Source organism: Oryctolagus cuniculus, chromosome 7 (genome assembly GCF_964237555.1).
Source record: "Oryctolagus cuniculus chromosome 7, mOryCun1.1, whole genome shotgun sequence".
In the NCBI taxonomy this organism is placed as follows: domain Eukaryota; kingdom Metazoa; phylum Chordata; class Mammalia; order Lagomorpha; family Leporidae; genus Oryctolagus; species Oryctolagus cuniculus.
In genome coordinates, this window is record NC_091438.1 from 102,069,313 (window position 1) to 102,095,094 (window position 25,782).

Below are 25,782 nucleotides of genomic sequence, written 5' to 3' on the forward strand. Positions count from 1 at the left end.
GGAGAGCGTAAGAGAGAGATATAGGGAGAGACAGAGATCAGGAGATGGAGAGAAAGAGAACGAGATCCACGTGTTTAGGAACAGGTTCTCTTTTTTTTTTTTTTTTTTTTTGACAGGCAGAGTGGACAGTGAGAGAGAGAGACAGAGAGAAAGGTCTTTCTTTGCCGTTGGTTCACCCTCCAATGGCTGCCGTGGCTGGCACGCTGCGGCCGGCGCACCACACTGATCCGATGGCAGGAGCCAGGTACTTATCCTCGTCTCCCATGGGGTGCAGGGCCCAAGCACTTGGGCCATCCTCCACTGCACTCCCTGGCCACAGCAGAGAGCTGGCCTGGAAGAGGGGCAACCGAGACTGAATCCGGCGCCCCGACCGGGACTAGAACCCGGTGTGCCGGCGCCGCAAGGCGGAGGATTAGCCTAGTGAGCCGCGGCGCTGGCTAGGAACAGGTTCTTTTAAAACTTTTCCAGGGGGCAGGCAGGGAAGTAGGAGCAGGGAATCCCATTAGGATTGTTTGTGGCTGACACCAGTGGCTGGGCTGTGTGGCTACCTGGCTCTCAGCAATGGCGGCGGGGCTAGAGCCTAGGATGGTGTCAGGACTGCGCCATTTTACTAAAATTCCCCCCTTTTGTTTTTATAAAGCAGGAGTTGTATGGGATTACATTAGTCCCAAAAGTCCAGGAGGGGTAAAGGGACAATGATCTGTTTTTAGAGCTACTTCCTGCTGACATGGGGCGATGTCTCCCTTAGCAGCATTTGGTTGACCACCTGCTTGCTGAAGGCCTTGGTTCATTCCACTATCAACTCCTGTAAACACTTAAACAGACATGGTAGTATAAAAGACAGGGTGAGAATAACAACCAATGATCCTAAGAGTGGCATTAGCCAGGTAATGAGAGGAATTCATAGAGGAAAGGAAATCGGGGGGGTCTTTGTACCCTTGTGAGGACTGTTTGATGGACGTGGTTTAAAGCTGAGCCCAACCAAGACTAGGAGAAAGGCCACTCAACTTTTGCCAGTAGAGGGGTTTGTCTGTAGAGAAATTCTGCATAATCATACAACATTAAGTGGGGGAGAGGATCATCAATACACACAGGTTGGGAGTGTAGCCATTGTTGTAAAAGTAGAGGGTATGATTACAAAGGAATGAGGCTCCAGGTGGGCTAGACAGGGTCTAACATAAAGGACAGTCATTAGAGGAGCTAAGAAAGGTGGTGTCTAAGCCACGAATAAGTTCTCCGATTGAGAAGCAAATAGAAACTAACAGAAGGGGCTTCATAATAATCTGGTGTGTTTTAAGGCCTTGTAAGTTATGAGGCCAAGATCTATCACTCTCTTCACATAGGGTGTATCTTAAGGGAGGTGTGAACCTCCTTGGGAAGGCACCCTGTTGACTTCCATTACCTAGCTGGCCTGGGAGGAGAGCTGCCCAGGTAAAGGCAGGTGGCATCTCTAACAGGAAATTTACAGCTCTGCCTGCGATGTCACTGACCCTACTTGGCCATCCCCTCAGCAGCGGTGGTCACTTTGAAAGCTGGGCTGAGTGAAGGGTTTTTCAGCTTAGAGTCAGCAAGGTCTGTGGCTCTTACCTGGGCGTCCTTCGACTCCAGGGCAATTCCATTTTCAGTGATCCAACTCTTGGCTGGCAGAGCTGCCAGGGCTCCTCATAAGCTAACTTCTGCTGAAGCCCAGGCTTACCACATCAAAAGCCACTGCAGTGGACTGGCTTGTTGGGTCTTTTTGAGGGCAGATCATGTACAGAGCAGCCCTTAATAGGCCTGCCACCTATCTTTACATTGCTTCTGATGCCTAGCTTTCTTTTCCTCCTGGTTTTGTTAAAGCAGACCAGAGGAGGCAAATGAAGGGGGTGCGTAAGTCCCATCTCTAATCTTTGTGGCTTAAACTAGAAGTCTGTAGTCACAGCTATGTTCTGATAGTGGTTTATTTTGAGGCAGATAATGCCCATGTGGAAGGCTATGTCCTCACTTTAAAACTTACCCTGTTTGGTCTGAAAGGGAGGTTTTGCCTGTTTACTGTGCCCATGGTGAAGTAAATCTAGCTGTGAAATTATAATTTAAGCTTTCATTTTGGCTATGCTATTACAGAAAAATGTTAGCCATCTCTTTTATAAGGTCTAAAGATTAAATTGTGCATCCTAGAGTCCTTCTGTACAGTCAGTTTCCTACCTCTAAGAGAATAGAGAAACCTCATGGATTCTTACGGTAATCACTTAATCAAAAAATAATTTGAGTTAATGTTAAATATTTCCCTTATTTTTTAATGGATTTATTTATTTAAAAGACAAAGTTGCAGAGAGAGAGGGAGAGAGAGAGATGTTCAATCCACTGGTTCAATTCTCAAATGGCCACAATTGTGAGGGCTGGGCCATTCTAAAGCCACAAGCCAGGAGCTTCATCTGGATCTCCCACATGGGTGGCAGAGACCTAAGTACTTAGGACATCTGCACTTATTTTCCTAGGTGCATTAGCAGAGAGCTGGATCAGAAGTGGCGCAGCCAGGACTGATCAGACACTTACATCAGATGCTGGCCGTCACAGATGGTGACGACTGTGCCCCTGTGCCAGCCCCTTCTCACTGTCCTATAATTTCCCTTTTTTATTCATGTTGCTGCTCTAATGTAGATATTCATTCTCTCCATTAGATTCTTGTAAAATCTCATGAAGGACCTTCTTGATTCATGTCTTGTCTGCTTTTAAGATATTCCATATATTGGTGATATATTAAACTTTAAAAACAAATTTATGAGCTTTTTTATTTAAAGACACCTTAAATTTCCCCCTGGCTTAGATAGTGAAATCCAAACTCCTTGCTACAGCATCGTTCTTGTATAACCTAGCCTATCTAACTTTGCCAGCCTTTTCCTTACCTTGCTATTTTAGATATACTCATACTCTGGAGGTTTCAGATGTGCCAGGCTATTTATATCCTTTTTTCATGTTGTTTCTACTTCCCAGAATGCCCTTTTAGAATTCTTGTACCCTGACACCTGAGGGCACCCACTTCCTTTTAATTCCTCCCTTAGCAGGCGACCATTATTTTCTTGGCCCACCAACTAAATCTGGAGTCATACATCTTCTAAAGCTGTATTTCTTTTTATGGCTTTCTCCTTCTGTTGGACTATGTGTCAGAGATGTGAGGTTCTTTTAGCTGCATTCTCTGGTACTAATACAACATCACAGTGTATTCTACACTATAGATTGACAAATCCTTTTTATAAGGAAGAGATAGTAAATATTTTAGATATTTAGATATGTTTGTGAGTCAATAAAATCTCCATCACAGCTGCCTAACACTGCATTTACATAGATAATATGTAAGTAAATGAACAGGGTTATATTCTGATACCATTTTATTTATAAAAACAGGCAGTGAACTAGCTTTGACTTATTGCTTGTGGCTTGCTGATCTCTGTTCTAGACTCTCAGATGTTATTAAGTAGTTCAGCCTCTTGTGCATTAAATGACAACAGGAAAACCAACCAAACATCAGATGTACTGGAAATATAGTGCTAAAAGAGAAACCAGAGATTAAGGCTTATAGTCTATTAGTGATACTATTAGTGATATTAACAGTATTGATGAGATCACCAAAAGGATGGTAAAGTAGAGAATATGTCAGCCTATGTGTCTGTGGTTTCTCATTCTTATATTGGGCCAGTTGAATATTGAAAGTATTCCCCCCAAAATTTTGTCTCCACTGAACATGTACCAATTTTTTTCTTGTGATTTTTGGTAAACAGTACAGTGTAACAACTGTGTACATAACATTTACCTATTGTATTGGATACTATAATCTAGAGATTAAAGTATATGGATGTAGATTATATAAAGTATATGTGTGTAGATTATATGTAATTACTATGCTGTTGTTTAGAAAGTTTATTTATTTACTTTTATTTTTTGAAAAGCATAACAGAGAGAGAGAGAATATCTTCCATCCACTGGTTTTCTCTGCAAATACCTGCAACATCTGGGGCCAAGACAGTAGTGCAGAACTCAAGGATCTGTCATATGGGTGACAGGGACTCAAGTATTTAAGTAATCACCTGATGCCTCCTAAGGTGTGCGTAGCAGGAAGCTGAGCCGCAAGTAGAGGCTTGAACCCAGGCACTCCAATCTGGGATGTGAGTGTCCCAAGTAGCATTTCTAATGCCACTAAAATAGAGTATTTGAAATGTAAAGCAGACTGGCACCACGGCTTACCAGGCTAATTCTCTGCCTTGTGGCACCGGCACACCGGGTTCTAGTCCCGGTCGGGGCGCCGGATTCTGTCCCGGTTGCCCCTTTTCCAGGCCAGCTCTCTACTGTGGCCAGGGAGTGCAGTGGAGGATGGCCCAAGTACTTGGGCCCTGCACCCATGGGAGACCAGGATAAGTACCTGGCTCTTGCCATTGGATCAGCACGGTGCGCCAGCCGCAGCGCGCCGGCCACAGTGGCCATTGGAGGGTGAACCAACGGCAAAGGAAGACCTTTCTCTCTGTCTCTCTCTCTCACTGTCCACTCTGCCTGTAAAAAAAAAAAAAAAAAAAAAAAAAAAAAAAGAAAGAAAGAAATGTAAAGCAAATTTCTTTATAGACAACATGAGATAGGGAGTTCAGCTACTAAGCTAATATATAAAATTCTTCTTGACTCATAATACATTTGAAGTATAGTATTTAATAATTCTTTTCAAACCAACTAGATATTTTTATTTAAGGAAATTATGTCTGGAATACATTTTCACCTATTCTAGCCTTCGAAATGATGTCAAGATTTTTCATCCCTCATTTGTGAAGGTGGAAGGAATGATTCCAGCCTTGTCCCAAGTTATTGCTATTGTTTTCTTTTTTTTTTTAAGATTTATTTATTTACTTGAAAGTCAGAGTTATACAGAGAGAGAGAGGAGAGGCAGAGAGAAAGATCTTCCATCCAATGTTTCACTCCCCAGTTGGCCGCAATGGCACTTCTTCCAGGTCTCTCACGCGGGTGCAGGGGCCCAAGGACTTGGGCCATCTTCTACTGCTTTCTCAGACCATAGCAGAGAGCTGGATTGGAAGTGGAGCAGCCAGGTCTTGAATTGGTGCTTATATGGGATGCCGGTGCTTCAGGCCAGGGCGTTAACCCCGCTGTGCCTCAACACCGTCCCCCCCCCCTTTTTTTTTTTTTAGAGATTTTATTGTTTTCTATAGATGCAGTGATTCAGAAGAGGACAGTATCTAAGTGAAAGTTAAGTGGTAAAGAAAAGCAAATGGGCCTGTTGTGTATAAAGAGGTATGGGGAATAGCACTTTTAGCCATTGTAAACCCTGAGAACAGTTCTCATTCCCCAGAAAACTCACTAGTTTTTGCCTTTTTTCTCTGTTAAGGGAGTCTACATAGTAATTAGAATATCTTATGGGTATAGTAATTAGAATATCTTGGCCTGTTATGGACTAGAACCTCAACTATATATCTGGTCACTTACTCTCCTATACCAATCACCATTCCTTTTGTCCCTGAAGCAAGCACAAATCTTTCCTTTTTTTCTCATTTAAAAGGTTATTGATCAAATGTTATATACCAGTACTAAAGAATACGTGAAGGATAAAACTTGAAGCTCTGCTTATTATGTTTAGTTTCCATTTATTTAGTTTGTTTATATAGTTTAGATTGAGGATTGATATTTGTAGGTTCTTTTACTTTCTATAAGGAATATAAAAAATACCTCTTGCAATCTGCTATTCTTCTCTTCATCTCACTCTTTCTTCCTTCCTTTCACTTAGAATGTATCAGAATGAAAGGCTCAAATGATAGTAATGGGTTTTGAGATTAAAAAGAACTATGGGCCAGTGCTGTGACATAGCAGGTAAAGCTGCTGCCTTCAGTGCCGGCATCCCATATGGACACTGGTTCGAGTCCTGTCTGCTCCACTTCTAATCCAGGTCTCTGCTATGGCCTGGGAAAGCAGTAGAAGAAGATGGCCCAAGCCCTTGGGCCCCTGTACCCACATGGGAGACCCAGAGGAAGCTGCTGGCTCCTGGCTTTGGATGGGCCCAGCTCCAGCCTTTGTGGCCTTTTGGGGAATGAACCAGTGGATGAAAGATTCTCTCTCTCTCTCTCTCTCTCTCTCTCTCTCCTTTCCTCCCTCCCTCCCTCTGCCTCTCTGTAACTCTGCCTTTCAGATAAAAAAATCTTAAAAAAAAAAACTAAAGTAAGATTTAAAAGCAAAGCACATTATGTGCATTTTGTTCTCAGTCTGTCAACTTAATTCATAAATAATTTTAAAAATTTGTTTTATAGACTTTATTGTTTTAGTTCTAGACTTTATGAGTAATCTAGTTCTATGTCCATTACATATTTCTAACAGTATTAGAGTACTATGCTTTGTGTGCCTTGCTCCTAAAAACTGATAATTAGACATTATAACTTATTAGAGAAGATATAAGATAGTTGAGACTTACACATCTAATTGTTTTTTCAGAATAAGTAGAACTATTTAGAAACTGTCCTTTTTGTCTTCTGAAATGTATATTTTTAATTGTTGATATTTTTATATGTAACATTAGTAACTTTTGAAAAAAAAACTTAGATTTTTATATTTATCTTTGGCCTTTATTCCAGGAATCAGAAATGGAAACAGAAGAAGAGGTTGACATTTTAATGAGCAGCGATATTTACTCTGCAACTTTATCAACCAAATCAATTTCTTTCACGCGTGCCCAAACTGGATGGCTTTTTCGGGAAGATAAAACAGTATGTGTAAATCTAGATATTTAAACTTTTAAAATTAATATTACTTAGGTAATGTGATAATATTACTAAGTAATGTGATAGAAATGCAGGAAGAAGTAGCTTACTGAATTGTCTTCAAGTAGTTTATTTTCATTACCTTGAACCCAGATAGGTAATTACAATGGTTGGTTACAAAGTCAAAATATATCTTGGAAGAGCCAAGAGATCAAAGTTTAGCTTATTTGAATTCCATGCTGGGAAGTATTCCTGTTGTAAGTTCCCTTATTATTACTCAGGAAATAATATTTCCACTGGATTGCATTCTATTTCTAATGCTTCATTCCATTAGAAGGCCACATAGAGTGTTACAGTTGAATTTGTTTTGCTGGGTCTTTTTTTTTTTTTACCCACTTTAACATCTCTTAATAATTTACATACTCTACCTGTTTCTCAGTATTCTATCAATATTACTTAAATCAAATAAGCTTACATTTGTACAACACTGCCATGTATGAATTCTTTCCATAATTCCCATTGCATCTGTCAGCAGGAAGTTGTCTATTAAATATAGTCAGAAAATGTTGAAGAGGTGTATGAAGTAACATTTTTATAAAACTTAAATTCAAGAATGAGTAACCACATCAAGATTTACTGTGTTTGGGCCAGCGCTGTGGCGTAGTAGGTCAAACATCTTCCTGTGGTGCTGGCATCCTATATGGGTGCCAGTTCAAATCCCAGCTGTTCCACTTCAAATCCAGCTCCCTGCTGATGGTCTGGTAAAACAGTAGAAGATGGCCCAAGTCCTTGTGCCCTTGCACCTGTATGGGAGACCCAGAAGAAGCTCCTGGCTTTAGATTGGCCCAGCTCCAGCCATTATGGCCATTTAGGAAGTGAACCAGCAGATGGAAGACCTTTCTCTCTTTCTCTCCCTCTCTCTGTCTGTAACTGTGCCTCTCAAGTAAATAATTAAATCTTAAAGAAAAAAAAAAAGATTTACTGCATCGAGGGAGAAGGCAAGGGTGAAGGAGAAGGAGAAAGAAGATAGGGAGGGAGAAATGGATTTCTTTTAAAGAACTGGCTCATAAGATTGTAGGAACTGGCAAGTCTGATATCTGTAGATCAGTGCAGCAGGATTCAAATTAACTGAAGAGCTGATATTGTAGTCTTGAGTCAGAAGTATGCAGGCCAGAAACTGAGGCAGGGTTTCTATGTTGCATGGTAGATGCATAAATTGCAATTTCTTCTGAAAATGTTAGTCTTTGTTCCAAAGGTCTTTGACTGATTGGATGAGGTCCACCTATGTTATGGTGGGTAGTACATGCTTTATTCAGTCTACTGATGATCATTAATCTCATTAGAAAAATACCTGCACAGCAACATCATGACCAACTATCTGTTACCACAGCCTACCCAAGTTGACATATAAGTAAGCATCATACAACTTTATACATAAAGCTAAAAGTCCCACTTGACCACTACCCACAATCCCAGAGCCCTGTCTGCTTAACTGTGTCCTTCAGACATATTATATGTCCTTCAGACCTTTTTTAACTGTCATAACATAAATACATATGCCCATAGTAATAAATAGCTTTTTGTTACTGATGTTTGCTTTATATAGAGTGTCATATTTTATCTATTATTTTGTAAGTTGGGTTTTTCAGTCTTTAGTGTGTCTTAGAAACCTTTTCTTACCAGTATTTACAGTGCTTCTTCATTCTTCTTAGCAACTGCATAGTATAACCATACTATGAATATACTGAAACTTAATAACCCATTCTTATTTTTGGATATTTAGATGAATGGACACATTTGTATCCATTTTTGTGGAATTATAAATGTTATTGTATTTACCATCCTTTTACATCTTTTTGCATTGTCTATTATAAGTAGCAAAAGATGGAATGGTTGAATTATGGGGAATAAACTTAAATTTTTTAATTGCTATGATAATTTATATTTTTTAGCCTTTAAAATGTGATAATAAATAATTTACATTTAATAAATGCTTTCTGATTGTAATTTCAAAAGCTGATAATTACCATATGAATATTTCTCAGCCACAGATAATCTGTGACTATAAGATCTAGACTGAGGCCAGCACTGCGGCTCAACAGGCTAATCCTTCACCTGCGGCACCAGTACACCGGGTTCTAGTCCCAGTCAGGACACCGGATTCTGTCCCGGTTGCCCCTCTTCCAGGCCAGCTCTCTGCTGTGGCCCAGGAGTGCAGTGGAGGATGACCCAAGTCCTTGGGCCCTGCACCCGCATGGGAGACCAGGAGAAGCACTTGGCTCCTGGCTTCGGATCAGTGCCGTGCGCCGGCCGCAGTGTGCCAGCCACAGCGGCTATTGGAGGGTGACCCAACAGAAAAGGAAGACCTTTCTCTCTGTCTCTCTCTCTCTCACTGTCCACTCTGCCTGTCAAAAAAAAAAAAAAGATCTAGACTGATCAATTTTTTTCTGTAAGTGTATTGGCAACAAATGGCATTATAGGATTCCAGGTTGTGAGATCCTACCTCGTAACCCATTTGTTGACTTTGAAGTCTTAATTGTTTGTACTCTATTCTTCTGGACAGCATTAGACGGATCACTTCAAGAGAAGATAAAAATTGAAACTGCTTATTCATCTAGTGCTACTGCTAAGCAGCTCAAAGCTCTTGAACAGCGTCTAGGTGATCTTCTTAAATCTTTGACAGGTAAGGAGGGAGTCAGTAATGCTTATGGTTCCCATTTTGTAGGTAGAAACCACCAGTATAGAATGTTTCACTTTCTGGTGATTGGAAAGGAGGCTGCCTGAAATAAGGTAGACCTGGCAATAACCTGAACACGTACTTTTGGAATGCTAGAAAACAGTAGTAAGGTCGACCAGTGATTTGCATGCAGGTAGAAATGGGAAGCTTGTTTTTAATAATTTAGGTTTTATTTATTTATTGAAGCAAAGTATTTTCAGCTATGACCACCTATTGGTCTGACAAAAGTGAAGGTTAATGTAACTTCATTGAAAGGAGTAACTGTTTTTCTGCTGTCCTTATGCCACTAGGGTTTCCCATCTCCAACCCATGATTTAACACTTAATTGTATTGGTGAGCAAGGCTACTCTGTTATTCTTTCTGCTTCACTGAAAGCAGCAATCAGCTGTAACTTGGAATTTGGTCCTGTTAGAGAATAGAGGATTATAACAGGTCATTAATTGTAGTTGTACTAGAGATTCTTCGTGTCTTAGACTATGTATTTCCTTTTATTCCACTTTTTTCTATCTATAAAATGGGAACAGTGTTATCCCTGACCCCTCCTTGTTACTCATGATATTTATCTGTTGGTTTAATAAAATTTTCAGATAGCTTTGTGCTACTTGGGAGTAGATCTAAAGGAATATTTCATGGCATTTTTATTTGGACTTGACTGCCATACGTTTTCGTGTGTTGTACATTTTCCTTTAGTAATTCAAAATGCATAATTTTATGAAGTTTTACCTTAACAGAATATATAAGATAGTTTGTTAATTTGCATATTTATCACCTTCATGTTTATTGAAATATATTAACTTGAAGCATTTTTTTTAATCTAAGGCAAATTTACTTTAAATTTTATTATTTTGAAAAATTTGATTTTGTTTTAGGAAAGAGTGGGAAAATTTTTGGCAGACTTTTACCTGGTGAATGGACTTGTTTTAGAATCAAGGAAAAGAAGAGAACATCTCAGTGAAGAGGATATTCTTCGAAATAAGGCCATCATGGAGAGTTTGAGTAAAGGTGGAAACATAATGGAACAGAATTTTGAGGTATAGTTTTTACTTCTCCTAACAGTTTTTTCAGGGAAGAAGGAATGGACGTTATTCCTGACATTCAGTAAGTTTATATAAATGTACTCACAGGTTTTATTTACCATGTATTGCCTTTCATTTTTGTGACTCTCCACTTGGTTTTGAAGACTTCATTAATAAATGGATTAAAGTCATTTTATATGCATGAAATCCAATGTTAATTTTAATCTATCTCCCTGTGCCGTGTGTTCTTCCTGCTGCACCAACCGTGATCTGCTGCTGTGAGGGATCCAGCTAATGATCCACTTACTTTATGAAGTCATCTCTAGCCTGTACTCCAGTTTTTTATTCATCATGTGTGTATTGCTAGTATGTTAGGCAAAAATTGTGTGATAGTAAGGAAAGGGGAGAGAAAATTAGGAAAATAAAGATACGTGAGACCCGGAAACTGCTCCTACTATCTAATTTGCTAATAGGATGAATCGGATGGATTCTTAAATTTATGTTTTTATTCTGGTAATTTTAGATTTATAAAAAAGTGCTACAATAGTACAGAGAATTCCTAGATACCCTTCATCAGGATCCCTCAAATGTTAACATTTTACTCCATTTACATTTGGGTAGCACTCCTTAGTAGAATGTGAAATCAGTGTAGTGGGCTGAGGCTGTCTTTTTCTTTTTAATTTATAGCAAAATAAAAATGATAGAGAAGAAAACAGCACATTACACATAATAAAGGCATTACTACTTCATGTAACAAGGGTGTGTGTATTCTATAAATATGGATAAATGGAGTGGCAGATTGTAGGTTAAACTGTGAGTCTAGGTCAGAAAAAGATTAAAGGGTACTAAAAGGATAACCTCCTTTTAGTTTAATCATTATATTGTGCCAGACTATAAGTTTTAGAGATGAACAAACTTTCTAGACTAATATGTCAGATTCCAACTAATTCATGGTAAAACTATGTGTGCTGGAAGGTTTCAGACAGTTTATGTATTAAATGAGTCAGTCATAATTTAGTTAAGTTAAACTTGTGATCATGCCCGTTTAGTGTGGTACCACCCCTTTCCTGCCAGATTCTATTTATATTCTTTGTTTTTCTTCTAGCCATGGGATATAGCTTACTAGACTTCATTTTCCAGAAACTTCCTTATATTTACTGATCTTTTACTCAGTGGGAGATGGAAGCCATGATGTGCTCAGGAAATAGCAATGGAGATAAATTGATAGAGGGAACGCTGAGCTCAGTCTTTTGACAAAGTTACCTTTTCCTATTATTGATCTAATAAAAGGCCATCTCTTTGCACTTGTGTTGTGACTTCAATTTTATTAGAGTTCTTTTGTTTTTCTTAAGATTTATTATTTGCTTGAAAGGCAGAGTTACACAGAGAGAGGAAGAGAGAGAGAGCAAGAGAGCGTGCACTTTCATCTGCTGGTTCACTCTCCAAATGGCTACAACTTCTGGGGCAGGGCCAGGCCAAAGCCAGGAGTCAGGAGTTCCTTTTAAAAACTAATTTTTGTTGTGGTTGTGATTATTGATACCTTTGTTTATTGTGGCAGCAAACCTTTTTGTGATAAGTACATGAAAACAAGATGTTACAAAATAGCATTTTATGGACTATTTGCCAGATGATTTTGGTGGTCTGATTTATGCATATTGAAACTTAGCAATAGACAACTTGATTGACCCAAGAGCAGAAACAGTAACTGGATTTACTTGGATTGTTAAAAGGATCTCTCGCATTTTAAACAGCTATAGTTTTGCAAATTGAAATTAAATAGGCTAATGCCAAGTAGTTATATAAACAGAAAAACTAATATGAATTAAATAATTTATTTTTGAACTTCTAATCAGAAGTTAAAGGAACTGCTCCTGTGTGAAACATCCCTTAAGCTTTATAATTTCTAACAGATATTTAACTTCAATTTGTGGATATCCTCAAAAGACAACTTGGTTGGATTTTGATTAGGATTGTGTTGAATCTATAGATAAATCAATTTCTACTAAAAGCCTGCTTGGATTTTTTAAGATAAATTTTATATTTCGAGATAATTGTGAATTCATATGTAGTTATAAGAAATAATAGAGACATTGATTCTATGTGTGCCTCACGCAGATTTTCCCAATGGCAACATTTAGTAAAACTGTAGTACAAGATCACAACTAGGGTATTAGCATTTCTGTCAAGACACAGAACATTTTGATAATCACAGGATACCTCATGTTTTTCTTTTTTTTTTAAAGATTTATTTGAAAATCAGAGTTACAAAGAGAGGGGAGAGGCAGAGAGAGAGAGAGAGAGAGAGAAAGAGAGGGGTCTTCCATCCAATGGTCACTCCTCAATGGGCCGCAATGGCCAGAACTATGCTGATCCGAAGCCAGGAGCTAGGAGCTTCATCCTGGTCTCCCACGTGGGTGCAGGAGCCCAAGGACTTGGCCATCTTCTGCTGCTTTCTCAGGCCATAGCAGAGAGCTGGATTGGAAGTAGAGCAGCCAGGTCTTGAACCGGCGCCCATATGAGATGCCGGCACTGCAGGCCAGGGCATTAACCTGCTGTACCATGGCACTAGCCCCACATCCTGCCCTTCCACCCTCTCTGTTCCTTATACCTGGCAACCATTCATCTCTTCCCCCATTATTTTAAATGCTGTTATTTTAATCAATGATACTATGTAAATAGAATCATATAGTATGTAACCTTTTCTTTCTTTTCTTTCCTTTTCTTTCTTTCTTTTTTTTTTTTTTTTTTTGGACAGGCAGAGTTAGTGAGAGAGAGACAGAGAGAAAGTCTTCCTTCCGTTGGTTCACCCCCTAAATGGATGCTAAGGCCTGCATTGCACCGATCCAAAGCCAGGAGCCAGGTGCTTCCTCCTGGTCTCCCATGCGGGTGCAGGGCCCAAGCACTCGGGCCATCCTCCACTGCCTTCCCGGGCCACAGCAGAGAGCTGGACTGGAAGAGGAGCAACCGGGACAGAATTCGGCGCTCCGACCGGGACTAGAACCCGGTGTGCCTGCGCCGTAGGCGGAGGATTAGCCTAGTGAGCCGTGGAGCCAGCCAGTATGTAACCTTTTGAAATTGGCTTCCATCACATATAAACATACTCAGCATAGTTCCTTGCTGATTCATCCAAGTTGTGTGTATCAATAGTTTGTTCCTGAGTGGTGTTTGTTGAGTAGTATTCTGTGGTACTAATATGAAACCAAGCCCCCAGCCCTATGCCTTTGATGTAGAATTTGTCAGGCCTTGATCTTTCTCCTTAGCTTGAAGTTTCTTCCTTTGTCTTCCCTGTGGTGATTACAAGTGAGTTCCTTGTTAAAGATTCACTCACTAAATTAAGGAAGTGGTACAAAGGTCAAGCTAGCCCCTCAGGTCTCTGGATTGCAAGACTCAAATTCAATTATCATCTCTGTGGCTAACATCCTACCACTAGGCTCTATTTTGAGGTGTTTTGCAGGAACTTCAAGCTCTGACTAAACAAAGTAATAGCCAGTCTACCTGTAGATCCCAGATGGGCGGGAGCCTACTTTGCCATCACAGCATCTTGAGAAGATCATGCCAGTTTCCTGTTGCTGACCAATCCAAGGAAGATCACAAGCACTGTGGACTAACCAAAGGCTGATGGACTAACACATGAGCTGGTCACACACTGCTCAACCCCTAATTTAATCTATAAAGTTTACCACCCTTCATCTCTTGGGGAGTCCAGGAATTGAGTGATAATTGCCTGACTCCTTACTGTGTGCATTGCAAATAAACTTTCTTCTGACACCCCATGTCAGTAACTGGCTTGGTGTGCATCAGGCGAGTGGACCCAGTTTTGGTGTCCATGGCAATTCCTCCATCCATTTTGTGGGTGTTCTCTAACAGATGCACACAGTTTGCTCAACCATTCACCCGGTGAAGAATATCTCTGTTTTCAGTTTGGAGCCATTATGAATTAAACTGGCATAAATATTCATGTATAGTTTCTTTTTTGTGAACCTAAGTCTTAATTTCTCTGGAATAAAGTTGAATAATGCAGTTGTTATTTTATTTTATTATAAACATTTATTTATTTATTTGGAAGGCAGAGTTATAGAGAGGCAGAGGCAGAGAGAGGGAAGGAGGGAGAGGGAGAGGGAGAAGAAGAAGAAGAAGAGAGAGAGAGAGAGAGAGAGAGAGAGAGAGAGAATGTCTTTCCTTTGCTAGTTCACTCCCCAAATGGCCAGAGCTGGGCTGATCTGAAGCCAGGAGTCAGGAACTTCTTCCAGGTTGCCCAGGCAGGTACAGGGTCCCAAGGACTTGGGTCATCTGCTGCTGCTTTCCCAGGCCATAGAAGAGAGCTGGAATGGAAGTAGAGCAGCAGGACTCCAACTGGTGCCCATATAGGATGCTGGCACTGCAGGTGGTGGCTTTACCCACTATACCACAGTGCCAGCCCCGCAGTTGTTATTTTATATGTAGTTGACTGTTTGCTTTTAGAAGAAAGCATCAGGCTAGTGTTGTGGTGTAATGGGGTAAACCTCCGCTTGTGGGGCCAGCATTGCATATGGGCATTGGTTTATGTCCTGGCTGCTCCTCTTTCTATCTGGCTCTCTGTTATGGCCTCCTGTAAGGTACAAGAGACCCGGATCAGCTTAGCTCCTGCAGTCGTGGCCATTTGGGGAGTGAACCAGCAAATGGAAGATCTCTCTCTCTCTCTCTGTCTCTCCCTTTTTCTGACTGTAACTCTTCCTCTCAAATAAATAAGAATTTTTTTCAAAAAGAAAGAATGCATCAAAATGTTTTCCATTCTACATTGCCACCAGCAGTGTTTCAAGACCCAATTTTTCTGCATCCTTCCTAGCTGTTGGCATTATCAACATTCTTTCTTTCTTCCTCTCCCTCCCTCCCCACCCTTTCTCTCTCTCTCTCTCTCTCTCTCTCTCGAAGATTTTATTTATTTACTTGAGAGGTAGAGTTACAGACAATGAGAAGGAGAAACAGAGAGAAAGGTCTTCCATCCGCTGGTTCACTCCCCCAAATGCCCACAACAGCTGGAGCTGTGCAGATCCAAAGCCAGGAGCCAGGAGCTTCCTCCTGGTCTCCCATGTGGGTGCAGGGGCCCAAGGACTTGGGCCATATTCTGTTGCTTTCCCAGTCCATGGCAGAGAGCTGGATCAGAAGAGGAGCATCTGGGACTCGAACCGGCGCCTATATGGGATGTTGGCTCCACAGACAGAGGATTAACTGTCGCTCCCCCTCTTCGTGGAGGAGCAACACTAAACCCTGCCTAGGCTTCATATCTGAGTCACGGCACCATTATGTCGCTCCCCCTCTTCGTGGAGGAGCAACACTAAACCCTGCCTAGGCTTCATATCCGAGTCACGGCACCATTATGTTGCTCCCCCTCTTCGTGGAGGAACGACACAAAACCCTGCCTAGGCTTCATATCCGAGTCACGGCACCATTATGTCGCTCCCCCTCTTCGTGGAGGAACGACACAGGACCCTGCGCTGTTCTTTCGTCTGCTCGGCCCTCCCCGGGTTTGCTGCTGGTTCTTCCCGGGTTGGCTGCCGTCCCTTCCACCTCCGTGGAAGGGCGGTTCCCCCTGGCCACTTTCCCCACTTCCGCAGGGGAGCGGCACACCGCCGGCCGGCTCTCTCGGGGGCTGCACAGGTGTTCCCCTTAGATGTTCCCCTTAGATGTTCCTGGTGCATGCCGTCTCTCTCCTCCTTTATAGTCCTCCTCTGCCAATCCCAACTCGGCTGCCCACACGCCGAGTACGCTGCTCTCCTCCAATCAGGAGCAAGTCCTACAGTTTATTGGCTGAACTGGAGGCAGCTGTGTAGAAGCTGTTTTCTCCTCTCCCAGCGCCACACCGTGGGAGAGCAGATGCATAGAATAAGTCTTAATTCCAGTAACTTAGTCTAGTCCGGGTTGCTCCCCACATTAACCTACTGTGCCACTGCGCTGGCTCTTTGTCTCTTTTGAAAGACTTATTTATTTTATTTGAAAGGCAGTGGCTGGAGGGGCTGACGCCGTGGCTCACTTGGTTAATCCTCTGCCTGCAGCGCTGGCATTCCATATGGGCCCGGGTTCTAGTCCCGGTTGCTCCTGTTCCAGTCCAGCTCTCTGCTTTGGCCCAGGAGGGCAGTGGAGAATGGCCCATGTACTTGGGTGCCTGCACCTGCATGAGAGACCAGGAAGAAGCACCTGGCTCCTGGCTTCGGATTGGCGCAGCTCCAGCCGTACCGGCCATTTGGGGAGTGAACCAATGGAAGGAAGACCTTTCTTTCTGTCTCTCTGTCTCTCTCTATCACTGTCTGTAATTCTACCTGTCAAAATAAATAAATTAAAAAAAAAAAAAAAGGAAAGAAAGGCAGAGGCGGGTAACAGACAGATCCTCCACCTGCTGGTTTACTCCCCAAATACCCACAACAGCTGAGGCTGGGCAGGCCAAAACCAGGAAGCTAGAACTCCATCCGGGTCTCCCACATGAGTGGCAGGAATGCAAGTACTTGGCCATCATTTGCTGCCTTCTCAGGTACATTAAATGGGAGCTGGATTGGAAGCAGAGCAACTGGGCTGGAACCAGTACTCCAATATAGGATGCAGGTGTACCAACTGGTGGCCTAAGTCTTCTCTTACCCATTATTATACTATTTCATTGTGATTTTAATTTTCCTAATAGCTAATGTTTGTCTTTCCTGTGCTTTTTTGTCATATTTCTCAGATTTCCTCCCGTTTTGTAGCTGTTATTTCATTGTCTCATACATGTTTTTCACAGATGAAACTCCTGTATTAGTCAGCTTTTCATTGCTTTAACTAAAATACTTGAGATGAGCTTCTTTGGAAAGGAAAGATTTATTTCAGCTCACAGTTTGAAGTTTCAGAATCAAGTGGCCATGTCATCTGGCATCTGATGGAGGCTTGCTAATGGCAGGTGTGGAGGCAGGATCACGTCATGAGGCAGGAGGCAGAGAGAGAGCCCAGGCTGAACTTGAACTTAAACAATCAAAGCTATTCCAAGAACCACCCTTCTAGGGCACACCCCCCATGATCCAAAGACCTCTCATCAGCCCCACCTCAACCATTAATGTTAAGACATTGGAGTTTAAGCAGCTACCTTAGTTTTGGGAACACAAATTCTACTTGATTCATAATAGGTCCAATTTATCATTCTTTTCTGTGTACTGTGTCAAGTCTAAGAACTCTTCACCTTGGAGCTGACTCTGTGGCACAGAGGGTAAAGCCACTGCCTGCAGTGCTGACATCCCATACAGGCACAGGTTTGAGTCCTGGCTGCTCCACTTCCGATCCAGCTCTCTGCTATGGCCCAGGAAAGCAGTAGAAGATGGAGCAAGTCCTTGGGCCCCTGCACCCACGTGGGAGATCTGGAAGAAGCTCCTGGCTCCTGGCTTCGGATTTGCCCAGTTCCGACCATTGTGGCCATTTGGGCAGTGAACCGGTAGATGCAAGACCTATCTCTGCTTTTCTGAAATCCTGCTTTTCAAATAAATATTTAAAAAACAAAACAAAACAAAACAACAACAACAAAAAAAACCTCTTCACCTAGCTTCAGGACCCTACAATTTTTTCCAATGGCTTTTCTAAGTTTTATATCATTTTTTAAAAAGATTTATTTATTTATTTGAAAGGCAGAGTTATAGAGAGAGAGGGAGAGACAGAGAGAGAGATCTTCCACTGCTGGTTCATTCCCCACATGTCCAAAAAGGGTGGAGCTGGGCTGATCTGAAGCCAGAAGCCAGAAGCTTCTTCTGGGTCTACCACATGAGTACTGGGACCAAGGACTTAGGCCATCTTCTTCTGCTTTCCCAGATGCATTAGCAGGGAGCTGGATTGGAAGTGCAGTAGCTGGGATTTGAATTGGTGCCCATATGGGATGCCGACACTGCAGGTGGTGGCTTTACTGGCTACACTACAGCACCACCAGCCCCAGGTTTTTTTGTTTGTTTGTTTGTTTTTGTTGTTGTTGTTTTTAAAGATTTATTATTTGAAAGGTAGAGGAAGAGAGAGAAAGAGAGGTCTTCCCTCTGCTGGTTCATTCCCCAGATGGTTGTAATGTCCAGAGCTGGGTCTATCCAAAGCCAGGAGGCAGGAGCCACATGAGTGCAGGGGCCCAAGCACTTGGGCTATCTTCTACTGCTTTCCCAAGCCTTAGAAGGAAACTGTATCCAAAGTAGAGCAACAGGACTTGAACTGGCACCCACAGCCAGCACCGCAGGTGGCGGCTTTACCCAGCACACCACAGGGCTGGCCCCACATGAAATATTTTTTAAAAGGTTTGTTTGGAAGGCAGTGACAGACAAAGAGGGAGAGACAGAGAGAGATCTTCCATCCACTGGTATACTTCTGAGATGGCCAGAACAGCCAGGGCTGGGCTATGCAGAAGCCAGTAGCCAGAACTCCATCCTGGTCTCCCACATGGGTGGCAGGAACCCAAGTACTTGGGCCATCATCTGCTGCCTTTCCTAGCACATTATCAAGAAGCTGAACTGGGAGCAGAGGAGCTAGGACTCAAAATAGCACTATGATATTGGATGCCAGTGTCCCAAAAGGCAGCTTAAACCACTGTGCAACAATGCCCACCCCATTACATGAACCATTTTGAGTCAATTTTTGTAGAATATGTGAGTTTTAAACAAGATTTTCTTTTTTTATAAAGATTTTTTAAAGTTTTATATTTTACTATTTTTTAAAGATTTATTTATTTATTTGAAAGTCAGAGTTAACACACAGAGGGAAGGAGAAGCAGAGAGAGAGGTCTTCCATCCACTGGTTTACTCCCCAATTGGCCGCAACAGCTGGAGCTGCACTGATCCAAAGCCAGGAGCCAGGAGTTTCTTCCTGGTCTTCCACATGGGTGCAGGGGCCCAAGGACTTGGGCCATCTTCTGCTGCTTTCCCAGGCCATAGCAGAGAGCTAGATCGGAAGTGGAGCAGCCAAAACTAGAACTGGTGCCCATATGGGATGCCGGCACTACAGGTGGCGGCTTTACCCATTATGTCACAGTGCCGGCCCCAAATCAGGATTTTATTTTTGCATTGGATGCCCAGTTGCTGCAACATCATTGTTTGAGGCTGTCTTTCCTTCATTGTATTACCTGCTAGGATTTTGAGGTGGTGTTGAATATGTAGGTAAGTTGGGAAGAATTGAGAATTATTGAATCTTTTGTTTCATGAAGGTGGTATATCTCTAGATTTTTAAATAACTTCTTTCACAAGTACCGTTCTTATATATATGTATAGTTCGTTCATACATGTGTTTTATTAAATTTATGTTTGCATTTAATTTTTAAATACTATCATAGAAGATATTTTAAAATTTCATTTCCCATTCGTTCATTCCTAATATACAAAGATACAGCAAAAAATTATAGATAATAGAATTAAAATATTTTATTTTGTTGTAAAAAATTTGGAATCCATACTAAGTCATAAAAATACATATATTTTGAAAAAACTGCCTGATTTCAAATGTTTTTAAAACGAAATGATCTTTTAAATCTATTTTCTCTTTGAAGTACCCTCATGTGTATCTATATATGATTTTTTATATTGTTGCATTTTTGTTCTATAGGATTATGTAGATTTCTTAGGATTTTCTATAAATGATCATGTAGTCAGTTAATAGTGCTACTTTTTTCTTTATACTCCCTAATCCTTTAATTTTATTTATTTTATTGCAGTGGGAAATAACTATGTTATAATGGCGAATAAAAATTGTAAGAGCAGGACATGCCTTTTTTGATCTTTGGGAGGTTTTTAAAAATATATATGAGTGTTAATTTTTGAAAAATTACATATTTTGGTGGGCTGGTGTTTTGGTGCCATAGGTTAAGCCTCCGTGTGCAGTACTGGCATCCCATATGAGCACTGGTTTCAGTTCTGGCTGCTCCACTTCCCATCCTTCCTAATGCACCTGGGAAGGCAGCAGAAGATGGCCCAAGTGTTTGGGCCCCTGTCATCCACCTGGGAGACCTAGATGGAGTTTCAGGGTCCTGGCTTTGGCCTGTGCAGCCCTTTGAGGAAGTGAACCAGTAGATGGAAGATTTCTCGCTTTAAATGTCTCTCTCTCTCTCTCTCTCTAACCCTGCTTTTCAAATAAATAAATGATTTTTTTAAAAAAAGGAAAGTGTTATTAAAAAGTAAATAAAACATTATTTTAGCCTGACATAGTAATTTAAGAATTACTGAGAGCCATGATTTTGTTATTTGTCAGCTCTGTTAACCTTTTAAGATATTTTCATTGCTTTAGAATATAGGAAATATATGTCTCACTATGTATTGTTTGGACTTTTGATAGGGAAGAATTGAAGAATTACATTTGAGAGTCTTTTTGGAGTTCAATTAGTAAGTATTTAGAAGAAATTTAAAGGAAATAGTAATTCTATCAGAAATATATCAATTTGTTTTGGTGAATCAGAGAAGTTAAAAAATACAACAGCAGCAAAACAAATTGATAGTCTGGTTGTAATAAAAAGGATACCAATAAATGTATATTTTTTTTATCTTAGGCACATGGAAAGTAGCATGGAACAGATACAAGTCTACATATATTTAATGGCATTAAAAAGAAAAATATTTGCAATTTGTTGGTAATTTTAAGAATAGTTTTTTGAAACCTATATAATAAGCTTTTTAAGGAAAGATTTATACAAATTTAACATAAAAATTAGTAAGAGGTCAAAAAGAGTAGAATTCAAGAGACATTCCTGTTTTAATGTTGGGTTGGATTTAAAATCTTAACACTGTTAAGAGACATATATGTAAGAAAAGTAGCAGCTTCTGTGTCACAGTAGATAATATAGAAAAAAATAAGTAAATAGACATGTTCTGTTATCTCCCAAGTAGGTGTATAGTGGAAGATAGTTACTCAGATGTATGCATTTAATCAGTGACCATTGTTTGCAGAGCATTATATTTTACTGGTGAAGGGAAGGATTCCCCAATGGCATAATCTAATTTGAGTGACATTAACACAAATCCAAGCCGCTCCAGGTTAAATATTGAGTCCATATTCATCTTAACAAATTTTTCTTTCTTATTTTTGCTGGCTTAAGACATTGGAGTTGTTAGCTTCACCATTGTATCAAGTATCTTTCATATATTATCTTGTTTAATTTTTATCATGACCTGAAGAAATGAATGTCATTGCCCCATTTCATATGTAATTGAATGTAATTTGAGGTATAAATAAATTAATTTGTATGAGTTTACAAAGGTAGAGTAGGGAAAATGGATTTTGATATTGGGATCCTTGCTACAAGCCTGTTCTTGCTCTTAAGTATTTTTCTTCCCAGTCTTTATGATAGTCTCTCTTTCTGTATACACAGATTTTTAACATACCTTGGCAATTTTTTTGAAATATTGGAAAGGGGAAGTTGGGAAGGGTAAAAGAGGGACCTGAAGGAATAATCCTGGGAAGATGCTGTTGGTAAATATAGTAAAAACTAGTAGATCATATAGCAGTAAAAAACATTTTTTTTTATTTTGAAGCATAGCTAAAAGTTTCAAAACCTGAAAAATAATATGATTTCTTATTCTATCCTTGTTTTTTTTTTTTGTTTGTTTGTTTGTCTTTTGCCAGGCAGAGTTAGACAGTGAGAGAGAGAGAGAGACAGAGATAGAGTTATAGACAGTGAGAGAGAGACAGAGAGAAAGGTCTTCTTTCCATTGGTTCCTCCCCTAATGGCCACTACGGCCGGCATGCTGTGCCGATCCGAAGCTAGGAGCCTGGTCTTCCATGCAGGTGCAAGGACCCAAGCACTTGGGCCATCCTCTGCTGCCCTCCCGGGTCACAGCAGAGAGCTGGACTGGAAGAGGAGCAACTGGGACTAGTACCTGGCGCCCCAACCGGGACTAGAACCCAGGGTGCTGACACCACAGGCAGAGGATTAGCCATGTGAGCCATGGCGCCAGCCGATTTCTTATTCTTTTCAAAAACCATGGAAATACTACATTTTAAAACTATGTTTTAATACAATTTCAGCTTTTAACAATGAATGTCTAATCCATTGTAGAATGAATTTATATTCTTATAAATGAATAGCTTTTGTGTTTTTGCTTTTTTTTTTTCCCAGCCAAATATTTGTGTTAATTTCTATGAGATGGCTTGTAGATAGATTTTGGGAGGGAATAGTGCCCCATTTATACCTCAGAGTTATTGACAGAAGCATTTATTGTGTGCCAATTATATGTTCAGAGTATTGAATTAAGCCATATTAGCGATTATGGATGTTTTCCCTTTATATATAAAATCCAAATAGGAATACATATATATAAAATACAGTTGTCTCCTAGGGTCTGTGAGGAATTGATTCTAGAACTCTTGCAGGTACTAAAATCTGCTGCTGCTCAAGTTCCTTATACAAAATAGCATAATATTTACATATAATCTACACACATCCTCTCATATGCTTTTTTTAAAAATTTTATTTATTGGGGTTGATGCTGTGGCGTAGTGGGTAAAGTCACCTTTACGTGGTGCTGGCATTCATCACCTATGGGCGCTGGTTAGAGTCCCAGCTGCACTACCTCCGATCCAGCTCTCTGCTATGGCCTGGGAAAGAAGTAGAAGATGGTCCAAGTCCTTGGGTTCCTGTACCCGTGTGGGAGACCCAGAGGAAGCTCCTGGCTCCTGGCTTCAGATTGGCACAGCTCTGGCCATTGCAGCCTTCTGGGGAGTGAACCAGCAGATGGAAGACCTCTCTCTCTCTCTCTCTCTCTCTCTCTCTCTCTGCCTCTCTATAACTCTCTATAACTTTTTTTTAAAAAGATTTACTTTATTTATTTGAAAGGCAGAATGACAGATACAAAAGGAGACATGGAGAGAGCGAAATCTTTCATTTGTTCACTCATCAAGTGGCTGTAACATCCAGGACTGGGCCAGGCTGAAGCCAGGAGCTAGGAACTTCATCCAAGTCTTAGGCGTCAAAGGCTGAAGTACTTGGCCCATCTTCCTGTGTCTTCCCAGATGCATTACTAGGCAGCTGGATCAGCAGCAGAGAAGTCAAAATTGGCACTGTGGTATAGGATGTCAATGTTGCAAGTGGCAACCTAACTCACTGTTCTGCAATGCCAACCCCTCTCTCATATACTTTAAATCATTTCTAGGTTACTTATAATACTTAATGCAATGTAAAAAACTCTGTGGGGCTGACACTGTGGCGCAGCAGGTTAATGCCCTGGCTGGAAGTGCTGGCATCCCATATGTGCACCGGTTCAAGACCTGGCAGCTCCACTTCCCATCCAGCTCTCTGCTATGGCCTGGGAAAGCAGTAGAGGATGGCACAAATCCTTGGGCCCTTGCACCCAAGTGGGAGACCAGGAAGAAGCTCCTGGCTCCTGGCTTTGAATTGGCACAGCTCTGGCTGTTGCAGCCAATTGGGGAGTGAACCATCAGATGGAAGAACTCTCTCTCTCTCTCCTCTCTCTCTCTCTCTCTCTGCCTCTCCTCTCTCTATATAACTTTGAATTTCAAATAAATAAATAAATCTTTTAAAAAAAGCTAAATAGTGGCTATAATATATTGTTTAGGAAATAATGACAGGAAATAAAGGTCTATACATATTCAATAGATTCATTTTTTTTTCTGGATATTTTCTAAACATGGTCGATTGAGAGCAGAAGGACCTGAATATTTCAAACTTCCAGAAACCTTGAGCATAAAAGGTGTTACAGCAAACCTAGAAATAAGGCATGTGCTATATGCTTCAAGAACAATAGTCATCTGAATTTTTACATAAAATTATGTAGGAAAGACTTGAAGGCATTTCAGTTACAGAATTGATTGGCTTAGTGGAATAGCATTAGAAAGCTGTCTCTTGTCCTGTGGTAGCATTCATGTCCCTGTGTTTCATTAGACAGCCATGGCATCTGTATAGAGAGGACATTGAAGGATTCAGCTAGAAGTGTCATATAAAAAAGGATCAATTAGAATAAACATAAACTAGAAATTATTAGAATGTAATTGATGTTTACATTGATAAGGTAAACTACTTAAATGTTAAATTTTATTTATTACCATCTCTACTAAAATGGAGATTGTATAACATACCATTTAGATTCTATTGGAAATAACAGAAACTTATTTAAAGAAGTTTATTTCTTGAAATTATTCAATTATGTAGCAAATGTATCTGCATCATGAAGTGTAAATGTATAAACATAAATCATACATATTAACAGAGATTTGGGCTAGTGGTGGGATTAGTCTAGTTCTGGGTTTGAGCACTAACCTTAAATTTCTTCAGCTGTATTCCCTAAAATTGTAGGTTCTCTTGACGTGTATCATTTCATAGTGTGTCATTGGACACTATTTTGCCTAATGCACTTATGAGGTCACTAATTAGTTGTTCAGCCTGTTTGTCATTCTGATATGACATTTCCACATGCCATAGTATTGTGTGTACTATTCCACTGTATGTATTAGCTTCAGTATTGTTTGTGATATAAATCTATTTACAAATAAGAGATCCCAAAATAATAATAATAATTTATATAAATTGTCTCTCATGTAAAAAATCTGAATTTGTGTGTATTGTGGATGTTTGTGTGTCTTCCTTTTTGGGTTAATCTCAGACCTAGCTGTTTTGTTTTGTTTTGTCTTATTTCTCTGCCATGTCTAGAATAATGGTCCTTAGCCATGTTGTATAAGATAACGTTTCACTGGTTTCATTTTCCAGCCAGTAGAAATAGTAATTCCTAATAGTAATTAGGAAGGAGAAATCAGGCCTATGCTCTTTGCAAACCCAATCAGAAGTTGCATCAATTAGTCTGCTCTCTTACCATTGATTAGAATTTAGTCACATCTAACACCTATCTACAAGGATGGCTAGAAAATAAGTCTTTTTATTCTGGGAAGTCATGTGCTTATCTGAAAATTTGGAAGGGAAGTTCTTTTATCAAGAAGCCCGGGAGAAAGATACTGGGAGACAACTAGCTATTCGTGGTATCTCATCAGAAGATACACACTTGACACACATCACTTCATCTGATGACTCTGACCCAAACACATACCTTCCACTCTGAACTTTCTCCTGATTGCCAGACCTGTTGTGCTTTCGCCTACCTCTACTTGGATAAACACAGATGTCTAAAATTTAGTATGACTAAAACTGATTAAATGATCTTTCCTTCTTCTTCTTTTCCCTGCCTTGAGTAGTGGCACTGTTGTTTCCTGCATTACCCATGCTATCAACCTGAAATTTGTCCTTAAATTTATGAGATTTTTTCTGACTTGTACATCTGATCAACATGAAGTCCTAATATACACACTGCTGTCAGATTGATCACACTGAAATGCTCAATAATTAAAGTGTATA

The 25,782-nt window shown here is 40.5% G+C and overlaps 1 protein-coding gene across 12 annotated transcripts in view; it reads left to right on the forward strand.

Annotated features, from left to right (window-relative positions):
* The window catches only part of ANKRD13C (ankyrin repeat domain 13C), a 132,208-nt gene that overhangs the window by 76,480 nt on the left and 29,946 nt on the right, over positions 1–25,782 (forward strand). For 6 of the 12 annotated variants that reach the window (XM_002715925.5, XM_008265068.4, XM_051857626.2 and 3 more), the window contains 2 exons: positions 6,597–6,728; positions 10,329–10,490. In XM_002715925.5, the coding sequence (XP_002715971.2) occupies positions 6,597–6,728; positions 10,329–10,490 (294 nt within the window). Of the gene's footprint in view, positions 1–6,596; positions 6,729–10,328; positions 10,491–20,762; positions 20,810–25,782 lie in introns of all 12 variants that reach the window. The other 6 variants (XR_007924037.2, XR_011390665.1, XM_051857630.2 and 3 more) reach the window with 2 other exon arrangements.